At 39.1% G+C, this 24,616-nt stretch overlaps 1 protein-coding gene across 1 annotated transcript in view; it reads right to left on the bottom strand.

Annotated features, from left to right (window-relative positions):
* The window catches only part of LOC148356997 (adhesion G protein-coupled receptor L3-like), a 282,571-nt gene that overhangs the window by 6,716 nt on the left and 251,239 nt on the right, over nucleotides 1-24,616 (bottom strand). Inside the window, exons 20-25 of the mRNA XM_088348691.1 lie at nucleotides 24,038-24,129; nucleotides 21,567-21,608; nucleotides 17,425-17,451; nucleotides 13,474-13,642; nucleotides 13,283-13,405; nucleotides 7,978-8,074 (exon numbers count right to left, since the gene is read on the bottom strand). Coding sequence (XP_088204817.1) covers nucleotides 7,978-8,074; nucleotides 13,283-13,405; nucleotides 13,474-13,642; nucleotides 17,425-17,451; nucleotides 21,567-21,608; nucleotides 24,038-24,129 — 550 coding nt within the window. The remainder of the gene's footprint in view (nucleotides 1-7,977; nucleotides 8,075-13,282; nucleotides 13,406-13,473; nucleotides 13,643-17,424; nucleotides 17,452-21,566; nucleotides 21,609-24,037; nucleotides 24,130-24,616) is intronic.

Raw genomic sequence — 24,616 nt, 5'->3', positions numbered from 1 at the left:
AAAAGCAACAGCGCGGTTAGGGTATGCGCTAATCTAATGTAGCGTTTTAAAATACAAAATAACGAAAGAAATAGCATTTTTAGTTTTTCTTAAAAAATACATGCTTCAGTGGCCTTCGTTTTAGCCTTCGTTTCTTTGATAGCCTGTAGGAGGAGGCTACTCTTGTTGAAGTCCTCAGAACCAACTGTCTTTAAACCATGGGTACACAATATATCATCTCATCTCATCTCATTAGCTACACCGCTTATCCTCAGTAGGGTCGCGGGGTGCAGAAGCCAATCCCAGCTATCTTCAGGCAGTGGGCAGGGGACACCCTGAACCGGTTGCCAGCCAGTCGCAGGGCACACAGGGACAGACAATTCGCTCGCTCATTCACACCTAGGGACAATTTGAACCGGCCAATTAACCTAACATGCATGTTTTTGGAATGTGGGAGGAAACCGGAGTGCACGGGGGAAACCCACACAAGCACGGGAAGAACATTCAAACTCCACACAGGAAGGTTCGATCTCATGACCTCAGTTTATATTATATAACCCCTTATGCTGCTTTATGTTATGTTGAATGCTTTGGTCTATCAACAAAAAAAATACAAAAGCAAACAAAAAAATAAAAAATAAAACTGCCAGGCATGACACAAATTTGTTCTTTTGTCCCCCGCTTTCAGTGATAGTCGACTGGGGATAATACATCGCAAATAAAACACTGCTGTTCATTTAAGGAGGGCCAGAATGGCACACGTTTGCTGCCGGACCCAAAACAAAAAGTGCTTTGCCGTCCTCAGCTCTCAGCAATAGTGGACAAGGGATAATAGATCACAGCCATGACAGTGCAGTTTAGATGGGATGGAATGGCTCCCCACAAAAATGGCTTATGCTGGTCTGCGGTATATGAGATTGGTGATATTGACACAGGGTTATGTGAGTGTAGTTCATTTTGATAGTTAACAGGCCTTGGAAAAACTGCATTCTGCTGGACCCCGCTTGTAGCAAAATGCAGTTGGCGATAATGGATTGAGGAAACACAGGTTCAGTTTACATTTTGGTGGACGAATAGGCAAAAAGCAGAGAAGTGGTCTGACAATAGCTAATTCGACTGATGAAACTCAATGTTGCCCATTAGCGTGACCGTCTAGCGGAAAAAAGCAGCGACACGATTAGAGCATATGCTAAAGTAGCATTTTAAATTGCAAAATGACACAAAAGAAAAAATGAAAACCATAAACTTCAAATTAAGATTTGCAACTACAGATTTTGTCTCCTCCAGATAGCGCGGGGTCAAATTGGTGTACTCTAAGCACCTCAAAACTCCCTTAGCAACAACATTACAAAAGGGCTCCATTTCTAAAATCGGGCAAATTTTCATTTAAAAGGTTAATGCGTATCATTTAGTACCTACTTGTGGTAAAAAATTAAAAAAAAACTTTATTCATTTAAAAAAATATTGATTTAAATATATATTTTTAAAAAACACTTGCAGGTTGAGAAATTATCATTTACAATTCGCCTTCTAGTGGTAAAAAATGTGCAAAACTACATGACCTATCAATACAAATGTATTTTTTTAAAAGTCAATGGAGGAATTAGCATTTTAACATGAGCCTCAACTAGAGGGAAGTGACATGATTGACGGCCATCTTGCTGCTACGGATAGCCATAAGACCAAAATCCAGTCTTTTTCTTCTTCTTTTATATCTTTTATTTAATGTTCTTTTGTTTTTCTTTTTACCTTTTTCCTTTTTTCTTTTTCCTGTATTTCTTTTTCTTTTTTAATTTATCCCTGCCCTTCTTTTTTTCTCGTTTTTCTTTTTTCTTTCTTTCTTTGCCAAAGACTGGACCAAAAATAAGAAGAATAATGGTACACTTTGAGTTTCCGGGGTTTGTATTCTTCCTCAGGTTCTTTAGCGCTCGTTGTACTTTAAAGTCAAAATTAATGTAAAAAATATATTACTATTATAGACAGATTTAAAAGGACAGTCTATATTTTTAGCGCCTCCTAGTGGTCAAAAAATCAAAGAAAAACAATTGACTTATAAGCAAAAATGCATGAAGGATCACATAAACATTCATATTTTAAAATACACATTAGAGAAATTAGAATTAAATCAACAAAACATAAGCCTCATCTAGATGGAGCTGACGTAATTGTCGGCCATCTGCTACGGGTAACCAAAAACCTCAAAAAATGAGATGTAAAATGGTGCATTTTAGTCACTTTGGGTCTCCATAGTTTGTATTCTTTCTTGTGCTTTGTTTGCACTATAACATAAAGTGACATCTAGTGTTCAAAAAATACAGACTGTCACTTTGAAAAACTGCAGTTTATAAAAACAACAGCTAAGTCACACTGGAGCAAAAGTCTTTGGGTAGGAACCGTTTATTTTTAGACTCGAGGAAGATGTTTCTTGTTTTCAGAGTAAACAAAAAGACGCTTGTTCGCCTATTAGAAGACGGAGAAGCTAGCTGCCAGCATAGAAGAGGAGACAAGTTATTTTTGTTAAAATTTATTTTTTGCTCGCAAAGTTTGACGTAATACAAAAAGTGTTTCAACACTAGCAAAAAAGATGCCAGAGTAAAAGAACAACAAACTTGTTTTAAGCATAAACAAAGACAATATTTGCTTCTGCAGAAGTAGTTTGTATTGAGACTAAGAGAGGAAGACGCTGGCTGTTTGTGATGCTAACTTTTGACGTAAAAGAAGAATATATTTGTTTTTAACATCAAAGAAGATAAGGCTTGTTTAAAGTTTAAAATAAAACACTATCTACTGCACAAGAAGCACATGCTTCTTGTTTTGAGATGCTCTCGTAGATGTGGCTAATTTTGACGTAGATGAAGAAGGTAGTTAATTTAGTCAAGAAGATTATACTTTTTAAACATAGAAGAAGACGTCATTTACCGCTGTAGAAGAAAACGTTGTTTGTTTTGAGACTACACAAGTAAGATGCTGTTGTAGATGTGGCTAATTTTGACGTAGAAGAAGAAGGTACGTGATTTAGTCAAGAAGATTATACTTTTTAAACATATAAGAAGACGTCATTTACCGCTGTAGAAGAAAATGTTTGTTTTGAGACTACATGAGGGAGCGAGAGATGCTGTCATAGAATATGCTAACTTTTAATGGAAAGAAAATACAAATTTTTAGCATTAAATCATATGATTTTAGCATATTAGAAGACGCTATTTGCTGCTGTAGAAGAACACGTTGCTTGTTTTGAGACTAGACAAGAAAAAAGCTACATTCTGGTGTAGAAGATGTTTAATTAAGCATAGAACAAGATTTAATTTGTTTTTAGTGCATACGAAAATAATTTTTTTGACTGAGAAGAAGAAAATATTTGTCTTTAGCATGAAGAAGATTATATTTGTTTTTGGAGTAGAAGAAACTTTTTTATCAAAGTCAAAGGAGTTGCTTGCTTTGAAACTACAAGAGGAAAATACTAGCTGGTTGTTGAAGTGTGGCATTAACGTGCCTAAAATGAACAGCACTCTTTTGACCATGTTCCTCTATCCGCACTCGATTATAGCTGGGCCCCTAAGGGAGAACATTTGTGTCACGCTCTTTTTTCAGTTCTTTTGGCCTAAAAATGACAAGACAGGGGCCGATATAGAAAATTAGTGTCACTCTCTTTTTTGTTGTTTTTCCTCTTAAAATTAACAATTTCTGTGCAACCATGATCCATTATCCCCAATTTACTTTTGCTAAGAGCGGGGCCAGGAACAAATTTGTGTCATTCATCCCCCGTTCTTTCTGCCTCATTCCATATTCCAGGTCAAATATTGCTGCAAGTGGGATCCGAGGGAGCATATTTGTGACATTACTTTTTTTTACATTGTTTCGACCTAAAGTGAACAGTACCCCTTGAAGCCGCAATCTATTATCCCTGGTTGTCAATTGCTGAGAGCAGGGGCCGACAGAGTAAATTTGTTTCATGATCTTTATTTCTGTTCTTTCTGCCAAAGACGAACAGCACCCGTGGGGCCACATCCCATTATACCCAGGGAAATATTGCTGCGAGCGGGGGCCGAGGGAGCAAATTTGTGTCATGCTCTTTATTTACATTATTTCTGCCTAAAGTGAATGGTACCCGAGCAGCCGCAATCCATTGTTCCAGGTTGACAATTGCTGAGAGAAGGGAAAGAGAGAGCAAATTTGTGTCTTGCTTTTTTTTCACTTTTTTCACCTAAAATGAACACCAGTGCGCCTGAGCTCCATTATCCTCCGACTATTGCTGTGAGCAAATTAATGTCATGGTCTTTTTTTCAGTTCTTTGCGCCTAAATTAAAGAGCACCTGTGTGGCCATGATTCATTATCCCCTGCCGACCATTGCTGAGAGTGGAGGCCGAGTGAGCAAATCCGTGTCATTCTCTTTTTTTCCACCTAAATTGAACAGCACCAATGCCCATTAGCCCCAGTCGAATATTAAAAATTTTCCACTTGCCTAACGAATCTTGATGTCAGATTTTCCACAATGTTTGTTGCACTCCATTCAGGAAGGCCGACTAATGCACGCTTCCGACCATGGCCAAAACACAAGAAAAACGTGTCTGGATTTCAGCAATTAGCTGCTCTGGTCGTCGCTGTCAGCAACAGCTTTTAACTAGTCAACACGGATCCACCATAAAGATAAAAGCCACGCCTAAATTATTCACCGAATTTCTGACGAGGAGGCGGCGGCGGATTTCAAACCTGTCACCACATTGGCGTTTGCCCAGTTAAGGAGACGGGATAAATGCAGCACGCGTCAGATCGGAGGTGTTGTGTACTGTTTGTTGAACGTGTTGGAATTTTGGGTGGTGTTAAATTGTGAATACTTTAAGTATTAGAAAAATAGAATTAAAATAATAAGGCCGATAAAGCATACAATTATATATTAGCTAGCATTTTTTTTTTCCTGCAATTCCGGCTGACTTATCCCGTCATCCAACACAAACAAATCATTTGTGATCCGATAATGTGACTTTTTATGGCATTACAGCCAATACCGTGCTGAGTAAAATAGCACCCACAAAATCGCCATCTGATGGTCCCCGCTCGTTGGATATAATGGATTACTCAAGTGCAGTTTATTTTAGGTGGAAAGATCGAATAAAAAAGCTGCCACAACTGACACTAATTTGCTCACTTGGGCCCTGCTCTGAGTAATAGTCGACTGGGGATAATAGATCGCGGCCAAACAAGTGCAGTTCTTTTTAGGCCAAACACAATGGCATGCTTCCGTAGTATGAACCAAGAAAAAAATTGCCCTGCCAACCCCTGCTCTCAGCAAAAATTCACCGGGAATAAGGAATTATGGACACTACCGTGCATTTCATTACAGATTGGCTCCCCACAAAAATGCCTTTTGTTGATCTTTAATGAACACTGAAAGTGAACTCTTCTGGTCCCTGCCGCAGAAATATGCAATCAGGGATAATGGATCGGGACCGCACAAATGCTGTCCACCTTTTGGTGGACAGAACGGTAAAGGCTATTAAGCAGGCCAGACAAAAAGGCCTACTGCCTCTCCTCACTTGCAGTTATATGCGATGGGGGATAATGGATCGTGGACAATTTTAACTTATGATACCTATAAGCTAATTAGCATCGGTTTCTATCACCGGCAATTTCACTTTGCAATCCCTGCCAAAGAACAGCCTAGTGTCGTATCCTGGGCATATACTGTACACCTCTTTGAATTAGTACTTTCAAATAATAATTATTTACAAAAGCAAAACTGACCTAAATGCATTTTTATTTATTTTTTAATGAATTAACATCTTTTTAAGCAGGATTTTGCCATTGTTGTTTTTCTAAGTTTGACAACCACGACTCGGCCAATCATGATGGGGCAAAATATAAAGAGCTTGTTTCATCATAAATTGAGCTACACTATCATATATATATATATTACAAGACATCTCTTTAATTTGTCATTTCATCATTTTGGGTACTTAAATGGACTCGTAGTGACTAATACTTGATCAAAGCAGTCAAAATATTTAAAGACCTTTTATTGTTATGATAAAAAAAATCCGTTAGAAATGTGGTTACAAGCATTAATTTGGATTTTTTTTAAGATAAAAAAACAAAACTGTCAACAAAAATGTGTTAATCGTATCAGATTCACCCAAATTATTTTTTACAAATCCCAAAAAGTAGAAACACACTTGAATGAGAAATTTTTAATTTTATTTTTCCGCAACACAATTGACAAATTTACGGAGCGTTAGAGTAATCGATTGTTGAGGGACTGATAAGAAAATGGTTTAATGTTTGCTTTGGATCTGTGGAAGTGTATTTCTTTAATTGTGCTTGTAATGAAGAATGGTTATAATGCCAGGGAGGGTTGGTTTATTTCTTTGTTCATGTGAAATACAAACCGGGATACGATAAGAAAATATTTTGATGTTTGTTATATCTCATCTCATCTCATTAGCTGCACCGCTTATCCTCAGTAGGGTCGCGGGGGTGCTGGAGCCCATCCCAGCAATCATCGGGCAGTGGGCATGGGACACCCTGAACTGGTTGCCAGCCAATCGCAGGGCACACAGGCACAGATAATTCGCTCGCTCATTCACACCTAGGGACAATTTTGGACCGGCTAATCCACCTGAAATGCATGTCTTTGGAATGTGGGAGGAAACCGGAGTGCCCGGAGGAAACCCACGCAAGCACAGGGAGAACATACAAACTCCGCACAGTAAGTCCGGTAGCTGGATTTGAACCCACACAGGAGGTTCCCGAGACCTTAGAACTGTGCCGCACACGCGCTAACCACTGTGCTGCCGTGCTGCCCTGTTTGTTATATATTTGTCAAAATTAGTTTGACAGTATTTTTTATTCTGCTTGCAAAGAAGAATGCTTATAATACCTGGGTAGTTCTATTTTGACGATTAAAAGCTTGCCCAGTAGAATGCTTAAAAATGCCAGGGTTGGTCTATTTATTTGTTTCTGTTAAATAAAAGGGTGGGTATGATAAAAAAAATAATTCAATGTTTATTATACACTTATCATTTGTATTGTATTACTTGAGCTGATTTTCACTTTTATTAGGTATTAATTCAATATTATATTAAGTTAGAACTGTTATTGTGCATTTGCATTATATTGTCGTCAATGTCTGCGCATGGGAGAGTGTGAAACACAACTTCGATTCGTTTGTATGTGAAGCACATCTGAAAAATTTGACAAAGAAAATTAACTTTGATAATTCGTGGGTTAGTTTATTTGTTCAGTCTGTGAAATAAAAAGAAGGGATATGATAAGATAATCATTTAATATTTATTATACATTCTTTAAATTAGTGGTAAATTTGTTTTTAATTCGGCTTGCAATGAAGGATGCTTGTAATTGCGAAGTAGGCCTGTTTTGACTTTGAAACGCTTGCAAAAAAGAATGGTTATATGGGATATGATAAGACAATAATTTAATTACATATTTATCAGAATCATTGTGAAATACTTTTTTGTTCTGCTTGCAATGAAAAATGCTGATAATGCCAGGGTAAATCTGTTAACAGGAATAATAGTCAAATTTCAATCGTATTACTATGTTGCCTTATTTTTAGAATAATGAATTCAATGCTTTTTAAGACTTCTCAAAGATCCGCGGGAATTCTGATTAAACACTTGAAATGAAGAATGCTTATAATACCAGGGTTCTTCAATTGTTTTACTATTGAGCACTTGCTAAGAAGATTGCTTATAAAAGGGTTCTTTATTTTGACTATTAATGAGTGCTTAATTACTGTTGCTCTTTATTCTGACTGTTGAACACTTGCTAAGAAGATTGCTTATACCGACATTCTTAATTTGAGTATCATTGTCATTGATTAACCAACTAATAACTCTTATTGAGGGTTTGCGCACTGTTTGCATTTATTTTATTGAATAGAAAGGAAGATTTTAGTTTTTCATTAGAAGCACAACTGCAGGGCTGGCGGAGTAAAGAAAAAAATAATCAGTGGCATGTAAAAAAATAAACATAATAAATACCTCTGTTAAGCGAAGCCGAGCTGTTGATGTCACCGGTCATGAAAGACGACTCCGACTGTTTCCTGACGGTGTCGTTCCACATCCGGCGGATGCGACTCTGCAGGGACGACAGACGCTCGCGTTAAAATAGCCGCTCCATAATAAAGTCATCCGTCAGGCGATCCGCGTCCAAGACGGTTCGAGTTAATTACACCCAATTCCCGTGAGCTGTTGCGCTAGCTAAGGGTCTTTGCTCTCTGACAACAACGGAATCTGTGCCGCAGGCGCTTGGGATTAGACATGTATCAGTGTTGATGAGCTTGCAGGCAAATTCTACACTTTGGATACTCCGGATGTGCTGGAGCCGCCTTGAGAATTTAATTCAAGTGATCTTTAGTGAAAAATCAATGGTGTGAGTAGGACTAAAAGAAAAAAAAACAACTTGTGTGTTTTGTTATTGTGCAGAAAAATGTTATTTTTCTTTGACCTAATTTTATAGCCTTACATCTTTTCTTATCTTTTTTTTCTCTTTAAAGTCTTAAAACAGGACATGTGTATTTTGGAGTGCCGTGTCTAATTTTGTTGTTATGAATGTTCACCACGTTGTGGGGAATGACAATAAACACAATTCTAATTCATACTCAGTCATTGTGTTAGGAGTAGAGGTAAAACTGGGCCTACAAAATCTAGTCCAACCAGACCCAGTCCGCAGGCATTAAGGCCGACCCAGCCCATATACTCCAAATTAACTTAATTCAGGAACTTGCCCGAAGCAAACCCGAATTTTCACAATTTATTTGTGAGGACTATATGTTGTTGTGGCCGAGTGGTTAAGGCTATGGCCTAGAAATCCATTGGGGTTTGCCACTCCCAGGTTCAAATCCTGCCAATAGTGTAGGTCTCCTCTTATTTTAAATTCTTGGTAGTACTTTGGGGAACATCAGACTCTGTTTTGAGAAGGAAATTAAATGTTTTTGAGATGAAGTGTTTGAGGAGTATGTTAGGAGTGACAAGATTGGATAGATTGAGAAATTAAATTGTGAGAGACAGAACTGGAGTAGTAGTGGAACTGAGCAAGCGTGTGGATAAGAGCGTACTAGGTACTTCGTTTGGACATATGAAGATGATGGATGAGGAACTAATGTTGAAAAGGATCTACAGAGCAGAAGTAAATGGAAGGACACCAAGAGGAAGGCCGCGATTGACGTGGATGGATGGTGTTATGAGAGCACTGCAGGAAAGAGGGCTAAATATAGTGGAAGCTAGAGCTCTTGTTGGTGATAGGAATGAGTGGAGAGGTGCTATAAAAGGATAGTGGGATGTTTTGACGTGTTCTAACGGATTGGCAAGGTACCTGTATGATGCGGCAGGGGTAAACCAGTGAAAGCTGTCGGGCCCTGTTGTTGAACAGAAGAGTGTGTTGTGTCACCCTGACCCGAGTGACATGGCCGCTTTCTTGTGTCCTGTTTCATATGGAGGGACGAAAGCATAACCCACTTGGGTGCTTTACTTGTTTGGGTGTTTTGGGTGGCCATTGTCCCAAAATTTTTGTGTTTTTTTGCTTTTCCCTTTTTTATTTTCTTTGTTTTTGTATGTGTGTGTCTTGCTGTCAGTCACCCCTCTTGAGGGATATGACCAAGGTAGATAGATAGATAGATAGATAGATAGATAGATAGATAGATAGATAGATAGATAGATAGATAGATAGATAGATAGATAGATAGATAGATAGATAGATAGATAGATTTGTGAGGACTCGGGAGGAGAAGGGGTGCTCCCCCAAGCACGCAGACACGAAGTGCCTTACATGAGAAGGGGACGGAATCAATTTCACACAATGACAGGTGGATATTCTTTGTTTAAAAAGTCAGCGAGAGAGGCTGAGTGATTATTGCGTATGTGGTACAGTTCTGAGGACATGGGATCAAATCCAGTTACCAGCCTTCCTGTGTGGAGTTTGTATGTTCTCCCTGTGCTTGCATGGGTTTGCTCCCATACTCCAAAAACATGCATATAAGGTTAATTGACCGTTCCAAATTGTCCCTTGGTGTGAATGAGCGAGTGAGTTGTCTTTCTCTGTGTGCCCTGCGACTGGCTGGCAACCAGTTCAAGATGTCCCCTGCCCACTGCCCAAAGATAGCTGGGATGGGCTCCAGCACCCACGCCACCCTTCTGAGGATAAGAGGTGCATTTGAGGTTCTTTAAAATCTGCACATTAAAAACTTACTTTTCTTTTGGTACATGTTTTATAAATAGTTTGTGTATTTTTCATTGTTTAGGTCCATGTTCCGTTAATATTTTGGATATTTTGGAATGCGTAAGAATGTCTGAAAATTGCTTATGGAACACGTAGAATAGTACAAATAAAAATACCATTACTTAGTATGGCGAAAATGTCATAACTTGGAAATATCCATGTTCAAACACTGATCCAAAAAGGATTATGATCAAGTACCAAAATATCAGTTCAATTTAAATGACTTCTTTAAAATCAACACATTTAAATAATTACTGTTGTTTAGTGCCACATTTGGTCGATATTTACGGAGTAAGAAGGTATCACTGTGATTATGGTTAATTCTTTAAAATTGACACATTAAATTATAGTTATCCTTCTTTAGGTAGACATTTTGGAAAGGAATTGAGAGGTAGGAAAATCTGTTTGGGAAAAAATGTTTCATCACTTGAAAAGTTTTGTGTTCGAAAACTAAATAAGAGCAAGTTATGGTTGAATAGCAAGGCATCATTCAATGGAGTTCTTAAAATTCTACTGATTTAAATTACCACGAGTCCATGTTTTATAAAATGCGTAGGAACGTATACAGATAAATACCATTACTCTGAACAGGAAAAAATGTTTTGGTACTTGAAAAATTCGGTGTTCGAACACCTATCCCGAACGGATGATATTTTCGAGTACAAAATGTATTCCCTTTGTTTGGCCTTTTCTACTACTGAATCACAAAACCAGCCTCCAACTTTGACACATTGATGATGTCGTACTCACATAACTAATGACAAAAACTGAAATAACCAAACTAGGAAATAGCGAGGGAGCGTTGCATATTTAGAGAGAAGCTAATAACGTGCCAGGGACACCATGGCATCGCCGGAGAAGATTTAAAATGCCAATCGTGTTTCCTCGGGATTACAACGCGGCAACATGACAAGCGCAATACGATTCGCCTCTTCGTTCATAAGGTGAGATCGGCGTCTCCGCCAATGTTTTCTGTCCCGCTCGGATGAAAACGCTGCGTGTATAATTAAAGGCGCTGATCTGCATGCCGAATCCGACGGTTGGCCGCCACGCGCCACTCCGAGGACGATTTATAATTGAACGCCTTCCCGTTTTCGGGAAACGGACACGGTGTTCAATTACGGCGATTCATCTGACGTGTCGACGTGGGAGGAATGCGGGAACAATGTGGAAGACGGGGGAAATAAAGGCATCAACTATCTCGGATTGCCGTTCTTTAAAATGCTTCCTCTGCATTTTTAAAACTTAATTATTATAATTATTGATTGCGTCTTCCACTTGAGCCGGATGAGTTATTGGAAAGTATCGGCTGCGATTTTCTCTGGCTGGTAATGATCTTCTTTTAATAAACAGACGACAGCAGGGCGGGAATGTAATTAGCAGTGAGGAAAAATATACTTTGAGAAAATCAATAGGCATTTTTATCAATTAATTAAAAGTTAGTTAAAGATGTTGGGATTCGCTCGAGAGGGAGATGCATTTAATTGGACGATCAATTGAGCTGAATTACAAATGCTTGACTGAGCATAAAAATAAAAAAAAACAAGACAGAAATATTTCTACTTAATAGTTACGCCAATATAATTTTGTCACTCACTTAAAATATGTATTTATGATCTGGCTAGAAAGTGAATTATTTATAACCGAGGATAGCTCGATACCACATTTTCCGAACTAATACCAAAACTGTGATGGTGTGATATCCTCTTCTTTGCTGATAGAGATAACAATATTGTGGCCGTGTCAGTGAGTTGATCCCAAGCCATTGACTTCATCCGATTCTTTTGATAAACTGTGGATGCAATATCCTTCTTTTTATTTCTTAAATGTGTTATATACAGGGATCCTTCGGTTTTAGCAGGTAATAGGGAACAGAACAACTCGCGAAAAGTGAAGTGTCAAACATTTTTTGGGGCCACCTTTCTTAGAGCGGACTTGTCGACTTACCGACTGATAATGAAACGAGAAAGAGAACAAAATGAAACCCAGTACTATTCCTGTTGACTGGAGGGAGGGAGAGAGAACATAATGAAACCAGTAGATATTTTAAATAAGTTGCTGATTTTGGGGTGGGCGCGATTTGATCAAAAACCTGCTGGTAGTGAGAGAGAGAGACAGAGACAGAGAGAGAGAGAGAGAGAGAGAGAGAGAGAGAGAGAGAGAGAGAGAGAGAGAGAGAGAGAGAGAGAGAGAGAGAGAGAGAGAGAGAGAGAGAGAGAGAGAGAGGGACGGAGAGACGGAATGATGGAATGATAAGGGCGCGGTACACAAACTCTTATCAGTGAGATGCAGAAAACTGCAGAGTGGGTGTCCGGTTAAAATACAGTATGCAAGATGCTTTTAAATGAATTGGCCAATCAGAATCGGATATCTCAAGTCAAAGGGTGCTGGCCGATCACTGTAAAGATTGGCTGCCCTTTCCTCCACTATTGCTGTCTTCCGCAATGATCAGGAAAGCAGACTCCGCACCAGCGAGAGTAATTTCATGAGAGAAGTGCCGTCAAAGTGGGAAGCATTTGTTTTTTGCTTTTTTAATTGAATGGCCGATTGCCTTGAATCTTGGTTTCCTGAAACATTCCTCAAAGGTCCAAGAGTCATGTTGTTGTTCTTTTTTTTCCCTGATCCTTTATTTTTCAATATTTATTTTTTTCCCTTGCAATGTTGACAACCAGCAATAAGTGAAGCCTGAGGTAGCGAGGGGGCTTATGTTTAGAAAGTGAACTGCACTTGTGCGGCCAAGATCAAGTATTCCTGATCGCGTTTTACTGCAAACATGTTTGTTGGGCCTGTTGGCTCCCTTTATTTTTGCTTTATTATTATAGTTCAGGTACATGTTTTATTAATATTTTGGTTATTTTGGAATGTGTAGAAATGCAATGAATACCATTTTTTCTGAATGGGGAACAAATGTTTCTGTACTGGAACTAATTGTATGTTAAACACTAAAACCTGAACGAATCATGTTTGGTTACCGAGGTATCAGTGTAAAATTAAGGTTTAACAATCAAAGGGTAAACCCTTTTCTTAGGAGGTGGGAAAATACATTTGCTAATAAAGCAAGAACACAACCTGTGAGCCAGCAGAATAGCGTCCAGGAGCACGGGATGCGTTCCCCTTCGAACCGATGGAGCTTTCCATGCTTTTACTGCTGCAGCAATGCGCACGAAGGCACTTGCCAAACTCTTTGCGCACCTATACAATACAAAAAAAGGAAAACATGAGGGTGCATGTTGTAGGAACGTGACGCTCGGCCGCCTTACCTTTTTCTGCAGCACACAGTGGAAGATGAAGATAAACATCCCCTGCAGTGAGTTGAAGATGGTGAAGAGGTAGGCCATGACCACCGTGCTCTCGTTGACATACATCAGCCCGAAGGCCCACGTCAGGCCCAGCAGGCACAGCAGGGCAATGGCCCCGATCACCCACGATCTAAGCGAAAACACAACAAATACTTTGTTGACTACAACTTGGGATTCTAACATGCAAGATAGGCTTTTTCTGGAGAATTACAAGGTTCCCAGAAATAATTGAGCATGGGATTTTATAAAACTTCTCAAATTGACTAAATGTAAATTATCTGGATTCTCACAGTAAACCTACACTTGTATCGTTATTTTAAGATAAAAGACTGATTATATTTAATTCAAAAATAGGCAAACGTTAGATTTGACTCATTTGTATCCCCCTCAGCATTAGCATTTATATAGTTGTATTTGTACATTATAGTGACTCATACAGGCTGAGAAGCATTGAAAATCATAATTCATAATGGATAGAGAATGATTGGTTTGCATCACGGCAACGTGAAAATTCTGAAATGCGACTGCCTCAACTCCTTCCCACGATTTCTTTCTCACTCTTCATTCGGTTAATAATCTTGTATTTCCCAAATACTATGCGTGTCTGAGATACAATACTGTAATTTTTATATTGCATCTAATCGCAATAGGTCCCAAATCTTTGTGATACTAATTGTAAAACCAAAAACAAGATAACCATGGAGAGGTGCTCGTGATTATCCAGTAATAAGAAGAGGGCACACGAATCGCTACCCTTGCTAAGTTGCTAGGTCAGAAATAATAGAGCATTGGGACTATTATTCATAGCAATTATATCTTCTAGGGTGGGTCAGCTACCCCAGATTTTGGAAAGTTTTGTATATGTGTGTGTGTGCGTGCATACAATTTCTAAATAAAAAAAGGGGTTTCAAACATAAAATTAGTTGTTTAATGTTAAATAGCCGCAGGTTGCAGACGCCCATTCTGAGGGCATGGCAATTCAGATTCAGATTCAGATTCAGATTCAGATCTACTTTATTGTCATTCTAGTACACGTGTATACAGAACGAAATGTCGATGGATCTGTCTCCCACAGTTTCCCTCAGTGTCCTTTAGTGTACAGATATAAATAAAGCTGTATTGTGTTATTTACCATAGTGCCGATAGTGCAAGAAGAGACATGTAGAAGATTTACTATACAGTAATCCCTCAGTTGTCGCGGTTAATGGGGACCAAAACCACCTGCGAAAAGTGAAAATCCGCGAAGTAGCGACGCCCCTTCAAAAATGCTTAAAGAAAATAAAAAATAAAAAATAAAAATAAATTTTATATATATATATATATATATATATATATTTTTTTACATTTTTTAATTTTTATTATTATTATTATTATTTTTGGGACCTGCGAAGCTCTGAACCCGCGAACGTGGAACCACGAAGTAGCGACAACCCTTCAAAAATGCTTAAAAATAAATAAATGAATAAATAAATTATTTTATTTTATTATTATTATTTTGTAGGCCCGCGAAGCTCTGAACCCGTGAACGTTGAACCGTGAAGTAGCGAGGTCCCACTGTAATTTTATTTTTCAATGTGTCGTAGCAGGCTCATACCCCTGCATCCACCTGCCACTCCACTCCACCAGCTCAAGTCAACGTCACTAAAAGTAAATGCAATTTCATTTTTCCTTTAGATGTAAATGTTCTCATAATGTAAATATATGCATGAACATTACCCACAAGTAGTACTTAGTATGTACTATTTTGGTATTTCAATGTTTTTTATCTGTGGTACCGTCCTCTCCTCCTTTTGCATCCACCCAATAACTCGGATGTACCAGCTCAAGTTACGGCACAACAAAGGTGAATCAAATTTCATTTTTAGTTTACAATTCTTTATTCATTTACAATGACTTTACATACACATTAATATTTACAGTATCCAATTTTCATATTTTACCTGTGGTAGTAATTGGTATAGATTTCTATCCCTTGCTAAATGGCACTTACACTTTGCGATCCCCACCTCAAAATGGATATCTGCCGTATCCCGGGTTAACAGTCTTACATAATTGATCTTTCATCAAAAATGGACAAATTAATTACATATCAAAATAAAAGTTCACCTTAACATAGGTCAGGAGATTACCTCAAATATTCAGACATAAGGCTTGCAGAGTGTGGCACCAAAAACAAATGCAATGGCAACGGACGTAATGCAGTTTTTACAGTCTCAGCTACATTTATCGAACAGGCACAAGACGATCATAAAACGGCGACTCCATATATCGGCTAATGGGGCTCTATATAATTGGTAGCAAAAAAACAAATATATTTACTTTCACCGTGGGAGATTTAGGGCACGTTCCATATTTCATCCAGTTTAATTGGTTAAAGTGTCTTGTAATGTCAGAGCAAAGAAAGCAACGCCGTATTTCCTGTCCGTTTTTGTACGCTTGTTACTTTTATAAGATAAAGGGAAAAAACAATTCTCGAATGGATTTTTTGGAGAGGCGGCTATCAGGTCCTTAATTTCATTTCAATAACTTTGTAAAGTTGTTTGATTACAAGTTGCGGATGACCGATAAAGAAAACTTTTACCATTTTGTTACGTTAAATAAACCCAGTAAAGATTTGCTGAAAACAAAATCGTTACAAATTTCGGGGCAGTAACTTTCGCAAAATTACGGACAACATTTTTTCGTGAGGCTGCCATAGACAGTATTTTTCAGATCTTTCCACAAGCACCTTGTTCCAACTGTTATTTGTGTCTCTCATGTGGATCTTGCCAACACCAAATGGGCCCATTAATGGTAGTCTTTTAAAAATAACCTTCTTCTTGTCACACTTCCATAAAGGGAAGATTTAGGTAGAGTAAGACTAACAGTTGTCTTATGCACAGACTGTCCCACATCAGCTCTCCAATCCTGTAGGTCATCCAATGTGATAATGGGTCTACCGGTTGCTTCTCTGAATAGTTTTCTCATTGTTTAGGCCAAAACCTCCAGGTCTTGGTTGGTTTGCAGTTGTTTTAAGCTCTCTCAATTAGATATCATTGTTTGCAAGGTGCTTAAAAAGATGTTTAAATGTTGCGAAAGCTTTCTGTATCCAGTTCCTGATTTGAACTTTTCCACAACTTTATCCCAGACCCGCCTGGTGTTGTCTTTGGTCTTCATAATGCTGTCATTTATCCAGTGACTCCTTTCACAGACCTCTGAGCCCAGCACTGAGTAGATGCATTTAAAAGAAGATGTAATGACAGACAATTGCACTCAGTCATGGGAACTTATCAGAGAACCCTAGTAGTCAGTTGGCTGAGCTGAGAGAACAGGAGGAATATTTTTCTGACACCTAGTTTTTATTTTTTCCATCGTAAATACAACATAAAATGTTTAAATAATTCGGTTTGACTTCACGATTGTGTGTCTCACAAATGGTTGATTCGTAAAATATATTTTCAGTTTCTTTTATTTAAGTTTGAAGCCTGAAATATGACAAAACGTCCCAGGGGGTGGGCGTCGATACATCTGCTAGGCACCGTATGTACTGTAAATTGTACAAAGTGTTATATTACGGTATTATTATTCTTTCTAATAAATGTATACATCAGTTTTATGAGCTTGTATATTCTTAGGACTATATTGCTGGTTAAATTGACTATTTATTGAGAAAAAAAGAGACTTCTTACATGGGCTATAATGGAATAATGAGTTTACCATAATTTCTCATCGGAAAAATAATTTCAGGCCTCAATCACGAACCTGGATTCAGTTTGAAAGCTGAGGAAGAAATGTAAATAATACCTATGGTTCAAATGAAATTCATGATTTTATAAATAAAAGGGAAACAAGGATTTTGGAATGCAGTTTTGCAAGTTAGGGTAAATGAAGGAAAAGGGGAAAGGGTTGAAATTTTTCCCAAATGCCTCTTACTTTTTCTTCGGTTCATAATCCGGTGAGCTGGGCGAGAAATATGTGAGAGGATTAAAAAAAGTGTGTGTGTGACATGAAGATACAAACAACAACCACAATCCGACAGTGACGAGCGACGTTTCCGACGAGAGGACTTATTTGTGATTTACAGATGCTTGTCGCCATTATCTCCGCTCACAGGAGCATCCAGCCGCTGTCGTAAACACTGGCAGACCTTCGCGTTTAAAGTACTAATAAATGGGTCAGTACGCCGCCAAATTGCTGATTTATGAATTCCACATAATTTTCCCAGGGCTACCTTAATGACCTGGCGGTAGAGGGTACTTTATCAAAGCGGGTCGGATGCACACAGACCAAAGTCCTCTAATGGAGGTCATGGAGAACCAAAGACATAGAAACAGACACGGCAAGGACGCCAAAGCTTCCTTCTATAGACAGGGTTGGAACACCCTTTTATGGCCAAATTCAAGCACATTTTAAGGTCAATGTGGCCGACAAAATAAACTGCCAAGCATGGCGACAACCAGGTTTTAGCGTCTCGCTAAATTGAAAATGAGTTCATCAATTAATTTAGAAGAGCGCAAAGAAATGGTGATCACCACCGGGTGCTCTCTGAATTCTTATCAGGTCTTGGAAGAAACTGAGGCGTCTTCAGGAGAGAGGGCAAGAGTGAAACTCTGGGTCCTGCCTAATGCTACGGCTAGAACCCATACAATCAAATCTCTCACAAGCTACCCATGTGGAGCTTTAATCTCACAAACGGCCGATCCATTACCCATACAACGGAAGAACGAGAGCTACAACTTGTGGGAAACCGCCACATTTGGGACATGAGTATTTCAACGATCGCAGAGACCTGTTCCAATCCGAGGGTACCCTATGCTAGCCTGGAGCTTTTCTGCCACTTTCTAAAACAATTTCTTTCACTGAAAGAATAAACTTTCTAATTTCATTGTACTTTGTGAAATGACAATAACGACCATTCATTCAACTGCAATTCTGTGTTATGTGTTTTTAATTGTAGATGTATAGTTGCTTTATGTTACAGTTGGATACCCTCAGTTGGTAAGGACATCATCTTCAGGTAAGTTTGAAACTTTGGTACTTTATAAAGGGACGTTGTTACTTAGTTTTTGCGGGGGTCCTGGATCCCATTAACCTTCCCATATAGGTGTTCGGTAAAAAATACTTACTTGTCCCATAATAAAGCTCCATAATTAATACATAATCCTTGCACTAATACACATTTCATAGTGCCGTATTTAAGTGTAGCATGCACCTGACCTCCTCGACCTAACCCATAGGGCGGCGCAGTGGTTAGCGCGTGTGCGGCACAGTTCTGAGGTCATGGGATCAAACCTCCTGTGTGGAGTTTGCATGTTCTCCCCGTGCTTGCGTGGGTTTCCTCCAGACACTCCGGTTTCCTCCCATATTCCCCAAAAACATGTATGTCAGGTTAATTGGCCGGTTCAAATTGTCCCTAGGTATGAATGAGCGAGCGAATTGTCTGTCCCTATGTGCCCTGTGATTGGCTGGCAACCAGTTCAGGGTGTCCCCTGCCCACTGCCCGAAGATAGCTGGGATGGGCTCCAGCGCCCCCGCGACCCTACTGAGGATAAACAGTGCAGATAATGGATGGAAGTATTTCTTTCTCCAAAAAACAAGATACAATAACTTGAAACAAGAGAAACATATCAAAATTGAGCAAACAATTTTGCAACATAAGACAATAACTTATTTTAGGTATATTTTTTCATTTATCTCAAGTGAAATAAAATATCTGAAAACAAGAAAAAAAACACGTAGTCATTCTCAAAACAAGTCAAAGTTGAGATTCATGTTGTACATGAAGTTTTACGGTATTTTATTGATTAGTCAAAAAATATCACTTACCACTATTGCAAACACATTGAATACAATGGGAATCAGAACCGGTTGAATTTGAATCCTAATCACGAGACCACCGGTGATTTGGGTGAAATACCGAAAAGGCATCAGATCTCACTATCACGACTGAGTCAAACACTAAAACATCATGTCAGTAAGAAATCATATTGACTAGAAAATCGCAATAAGACTTCACTGGTGAGCCATTTTCAGAAACTGTCCGCTGGCTACTCTAGTGCCCGTGCGCACCACCTTGAAGTACCCCCGCATTACACAGAATGACGTCACCATCACGGGACGCCGTGTCTTGCCATTTTTCAACCATCGTTTAGCATGACTCGCAGTGCCTATTCCAATAAGCTAATGTCGAGAATACACACAAACACAAAAAAAAACTTTAAACAGCAAAATAGTTTGGGTACTCTGGTGGAGTCAATCTGTGAAAAAAGGACACAATTATACAAAAGAAAAACAAACTCTCAGCCCAATGCATCTTGCAAACTCAACCTGGTTTTATTGAGCTCATCAATGCACCGGAGCTCTAAAAATTGACAATTTGGTCCCACCAAATTGCTTTCGGTTTGTGCCAATCGTCGCTACAAAGAAACTTATTTCCGATACTAAATGGTGAGTGATCGGTTTGCATCACGGCAACGTGAAAAGGCTGATATGCTATTGGTTCAATTCCCTCCCACGATGCCTTTCTCTTTCTTCATTCAGTTCAGGTAGTTTTTCGTATTTTTTAATTTTACAAAACAGAATACTAAAATAAATTGTGAAATAATGAAAACAATTGGAGAAGAGCAAAATGATCCGCCAGTTAACAAGTTACCATTACTATCATGAGTATTATTTCCACTGTGTGTTTAGATATGCTAACTTGTTGTTGTAAGGTGGACGTAATATTGCATTCTATTGTTAAAAGAAAGTATTTTTCCCGCTCTTTTGTTGTGCTTGATTTAACCATGTGTTTTCATTAACTGAAGATCAAATAAGTTGGCCCTATTCTTGGATATTTAAATGAAGTTCAACCAAAATCTGTTTTACTCTCACTCTAGTTTTAAATATGCACCTTTGTATGCTTATGTGTGTGTGTTGTTTTTAGGTGGATACATTTTATTTTAGATATCCTAAAAAATGTTTTGCCCACTCTATTTTACTCTATTTTGATGCTTTATTTTGGTGCTTTATCTGTGTGTATTAATTATGATTACAAACAATGTCGGTCATTGATACTTACTGCTCCCGCTGACTTTTTAGATACTTACACTTGAAAGATTGTGTATGTTTTGTTGTAAGACACATGAAGAATTGTTTCCACCCTTTTATGCATATACTGTCACGGTTGCCATGGCGCCCAATTAGCCCCGCCCGTGTGGCGCCAGCTGCAGCTTGTTGACAGATTGGCTCCCTGTCAGTATTTAAACTCTGTCCTGTCAGTCCCCTTTTGTCGGTCCGTCTGCGAACCTCAGTTTACTCGAGGCAAACTTTTCGACCCTGACTCACTCCTGTTTTATCTCCCGTCTGTATCCCGGCTTCGACCCATTTTTTGATCTTGACCACGTCCACTCTCCTCTCCTGGCTTTCGACCCGTTGCTGATCTCAACCACGTTTTTTGCTCTCTTGTCCCTGCTACTGACCTGTTTTCCCCGCTCCCGACACCGCCATCCCTCACCACGGAAGTCCATCTTCCGCATTCAGAGCAACCTGCTCCTCGCGACCAGCGATCACTGAATCGTGTGTGCAATCCTTTCCCTTCTTCCAAGTAAAACTGAGAGAAACATACGCAAGTGGGTCCTGTCTCTGTTCTGGTCCTGACAAATACACTTTTATAAAACGCTCACTTGTGTGCTTTTGTGCATGTGTATTGTTATAAGACGAATGGAGTATTGCTCTCGCTCTATTTTTAAATATATATTTTAAATTTTATGCTTGTGTTAGTAATGTAAAGCGGACATAGCATTGCTTGCGCTCTATTTTCAAATACTCACCGTAAAATAGAAATTTTGTTATAAGGCAGAAGTAGTATTACTCCTGCTCTATTTTTATATACGCAAACAGGTGTGCGTATCGTGCGCTCTATGGTTGTTAAAATATAGTGAATCGACCAATTTTATAACATTAAAAAAACTAAAAATCAACTCTATGGGGGCTGGGGAGAAAAAATAAACAGCACATGGGGGGGATGGGTTTTTAGAGACACATCCAAACACAACAGGAACAGATATCGAGATTGAGAAAATACTGCATCTTACCAGCGCAACTCAACAATAACGCATCCGTCGTAATAGCGGTGGCTAAATTGAGGAAAGACAAAAATGAAAATGACACAAGAAGGAAAACAAGAGAAACAGAAACAGAATAAACTCAAGCAACAGGATGACATTGTGACCCAAAGCGTGACAGAAAGGAAACAAAGCAAATCATATTTTTAAAAAAAGAAGAAACAGGATGTCCCCACAACAAATAAGGTGTCATCCATGTTTAAACAAAAAGCGGAACAACCTTGACTCGGCCGTGATGAAATACAAGCACAGATTGGCGGCACAGTTGCTGTCATTTCTTTGAGTAATGGACTTTGCTTTAACAAAAGTCCCCCCAAAATATCAGATGAATGAGGGCTGCCGGTTTTCTCGTGGTTGCGGCAAACGTGGCCGACTGTTTCGAAGTCGCGTTAAGAGCGCGGCTCAAGGCGCATTAGGGGCGCTAGCGGTCATAAATCAGAACAGCGGCGGTGTCACATCGAAGGGAGAGACGAGCTCACGGATCACAATGGGAATCGCAGCATGAAAGCTGCTAGCGGCCCACATTGAAATGTAACAATTTCCAAGGATTTTGAAGAGACAGTGGGCGATATTTGACAAGAATTTGCCATTGTATGTGTAGTGCCACCAAAAACAACTGCTACAAAGCACAAATAATAATACAAACTACGGGGGCCCAAAGTGGCCATAAAATACATATTTCTTACTCTTTTTGCCAAGGCTTTCATAAGGCCTATAGTTTTTAATTGTCCCTGTAGTGAAAAGATTGGCAAAATTATGTCAGCTCTCTCTAGGTTAGAGTTGTCAATCTTTATATCTCACATGGTAGAAAATGTATTCAAATGGGAGCCAGACTAGTAAACGAATGGCATGAAACGGTGTCTTAGCTGGTGGTTTGGGGGTTAACAATTAAAATATGATTCAGGGTTTTAGATTTGAAGACATAACAATTAGTGAGACTTTTTTCCCCCCTCAATATTGTTTTCGTTCAACTTTTTTTATGTATTGAACGATCTTTTATTCGATTAGGTGATCAAAAATCCATATTGTTTCTTAAAAAGCAAATTCCGTTATTGATGAGGTGAGTAGGACATAATTTTCCTGTCATCCCTCGCTAATTTACGCTTCGTATTTCGGTCCCTCAATGCATAGCGGATAAAAATATGTTTCACCATCCATTTTTGCTAATCAAATGTTGCTGTGGGCGGGGGGGTCGGCTGAGAGATTTTTATCAGGCCTGGTTGGACTTATTTTGCTCTTCTGTCAACCACATAGTAAACTTTACTCATGCAGGGAAGATCCATTATCCCTGATCATAGATTGCTGCGAGTCTGTAAAACATTTTTGTTGGACCTATTGGCTCTTTTTTTGGCATTAATTTCTCGTACATAAACTGCTCTTGTGTGTCCGTAATCCATTATCCGCAATCTCATATTGCAACGAGCAGGGACCGGGAGGAGCCCTGCCATTCTGGCCAACCTACAATGAAATGCACGATCCATTATTTCCAGTCGCGTATTGCTGAGGGCAGAGGCCAGCAGAGTGCGTTTTTCGGTTCAGGTCACTGAACAATGCCATTGTGGTTTTCCTAAAATAACTATGATGGTCTGGAAATGATGTGTTATCCCCCGATGACTAGTGTCAAGAGTGGGGCCCAAGGGACCAAAATTTGTGTCATTTGTGGCGGCTCTTTTTTCCCTTTTTCTGCCTAATTTAACAAGCACCTGTGTGGCTGTGACCCATTCCCTAGTTGACTATTGCTGCGAGCAGGGGCCGTCAGAGTACATGTTAATAACCGGGGTGGAGGTTGTTTAGTTTGCGGATTTTTTGACATGGTGGAGAGATCCAGTCCTTACTTAACATGATAAACGAGGGATTACAGTATGTATTTTTCAATTGAAAAATTGAAAATACTAGATACCAAGAGCTCATTTAGTACAAAGATGATTTTTTTCCCCGATGGGTCCAGCATTTCATTAACAGGTGTCTAATTTTTTTTCAACTTTGCAATTTATTTTTTATTACCTACACATTCAAAAATGTATTGTTGTTTAGGTACACTTTTCATTCATATTTTGGGAACATGTAAAAATGAATACCATGACATTGTATGGGGAAAAATATTTAGTTAGTCCACATTTTGTCGGTCGAACACCTATCCCAAACAGATTATTGTCCAGTACTGAGGTATCACAAAACAATTGAGATGACAATGGTATGTAACCGTCAATAACTGGACATTGGCGCAATTGCCAAGTGAGCTTGGATGTTGCAACCCAAACTGGCCACTGGTTTGTCTGGTACAGGGCTAGTGCAAGTGCAAACTTTACATTTTAAATGATCTATTTTATATATATGAATTAAAATGATCAAAGAAAAGACCATAGACTGAAGCCATCCCTGTGGTTATGTGATTTCAAAGTGCAATTCCTTGCTAATGGTCCAAAAATATGGAGGCTTACTTGATGTTGTCCAGGCAGCCCGAGTCAGGCTTGAGGATGGCCGTGTGACGGAACATCTTGTAGAGCGCAATGCCCAGGAAGATCACGTTGAGCTGCGGGGAGAGAAGCCCACATGCATTTATTCATTTTCAATCGGACCACTTTGGAGGACACACTTTGCTAAACAGAGCGCAAAATCCTACGAAACCTCCATGATGCCCCCCCAACCCATCTTCGACGGACGCGGCCAAGGATGACAGATGCGTACTTGTAAGAGCGAGCCCTTCCACATGACTTATTATTCATATGCGTCTTGTCTTGGTCGCATGAGAAAAAAAAAAGCATTTGCGCACCTCAAAAACAACAGATGCCAGAAATTACCAGCAAAGAAAAATAACGGTATCACTCTTTTTTTGTGAATGGGAACTAAAACCTCCCTCAATATATCAAAAAATCTCCAAAGTAACTGCCATCCCTTCTAGCAGCAAGAATCGATTGGAGATAATGGATCACGGTTGCGCGAGTGTTCTACAAATCGGAAAAAGAGATGCAGCACATATCACAAATTTGCTCTCTAGGCGCTGCTCTCAATAAGTCGAC

Source organism: Urocampus carinirostris, chromosome 11 (genome assembly GCF_059441175.1).
Source record: "Urocampus carinirostris isolate Australia breed hairy pipefish chromosome 11, RoL_Ucar_1.0, whole genome shotgun sequence".
NCBI classification, from domain to species: Eukaryota; Metazoa; Chordata; class Actinopteri; order Syngnathiformes; family Syngnathidae; genus Urocampus; species Urocampus carinirostris.
This window is presented reverse-complemented; position numbering and strand designations above follow the sequence as displayed.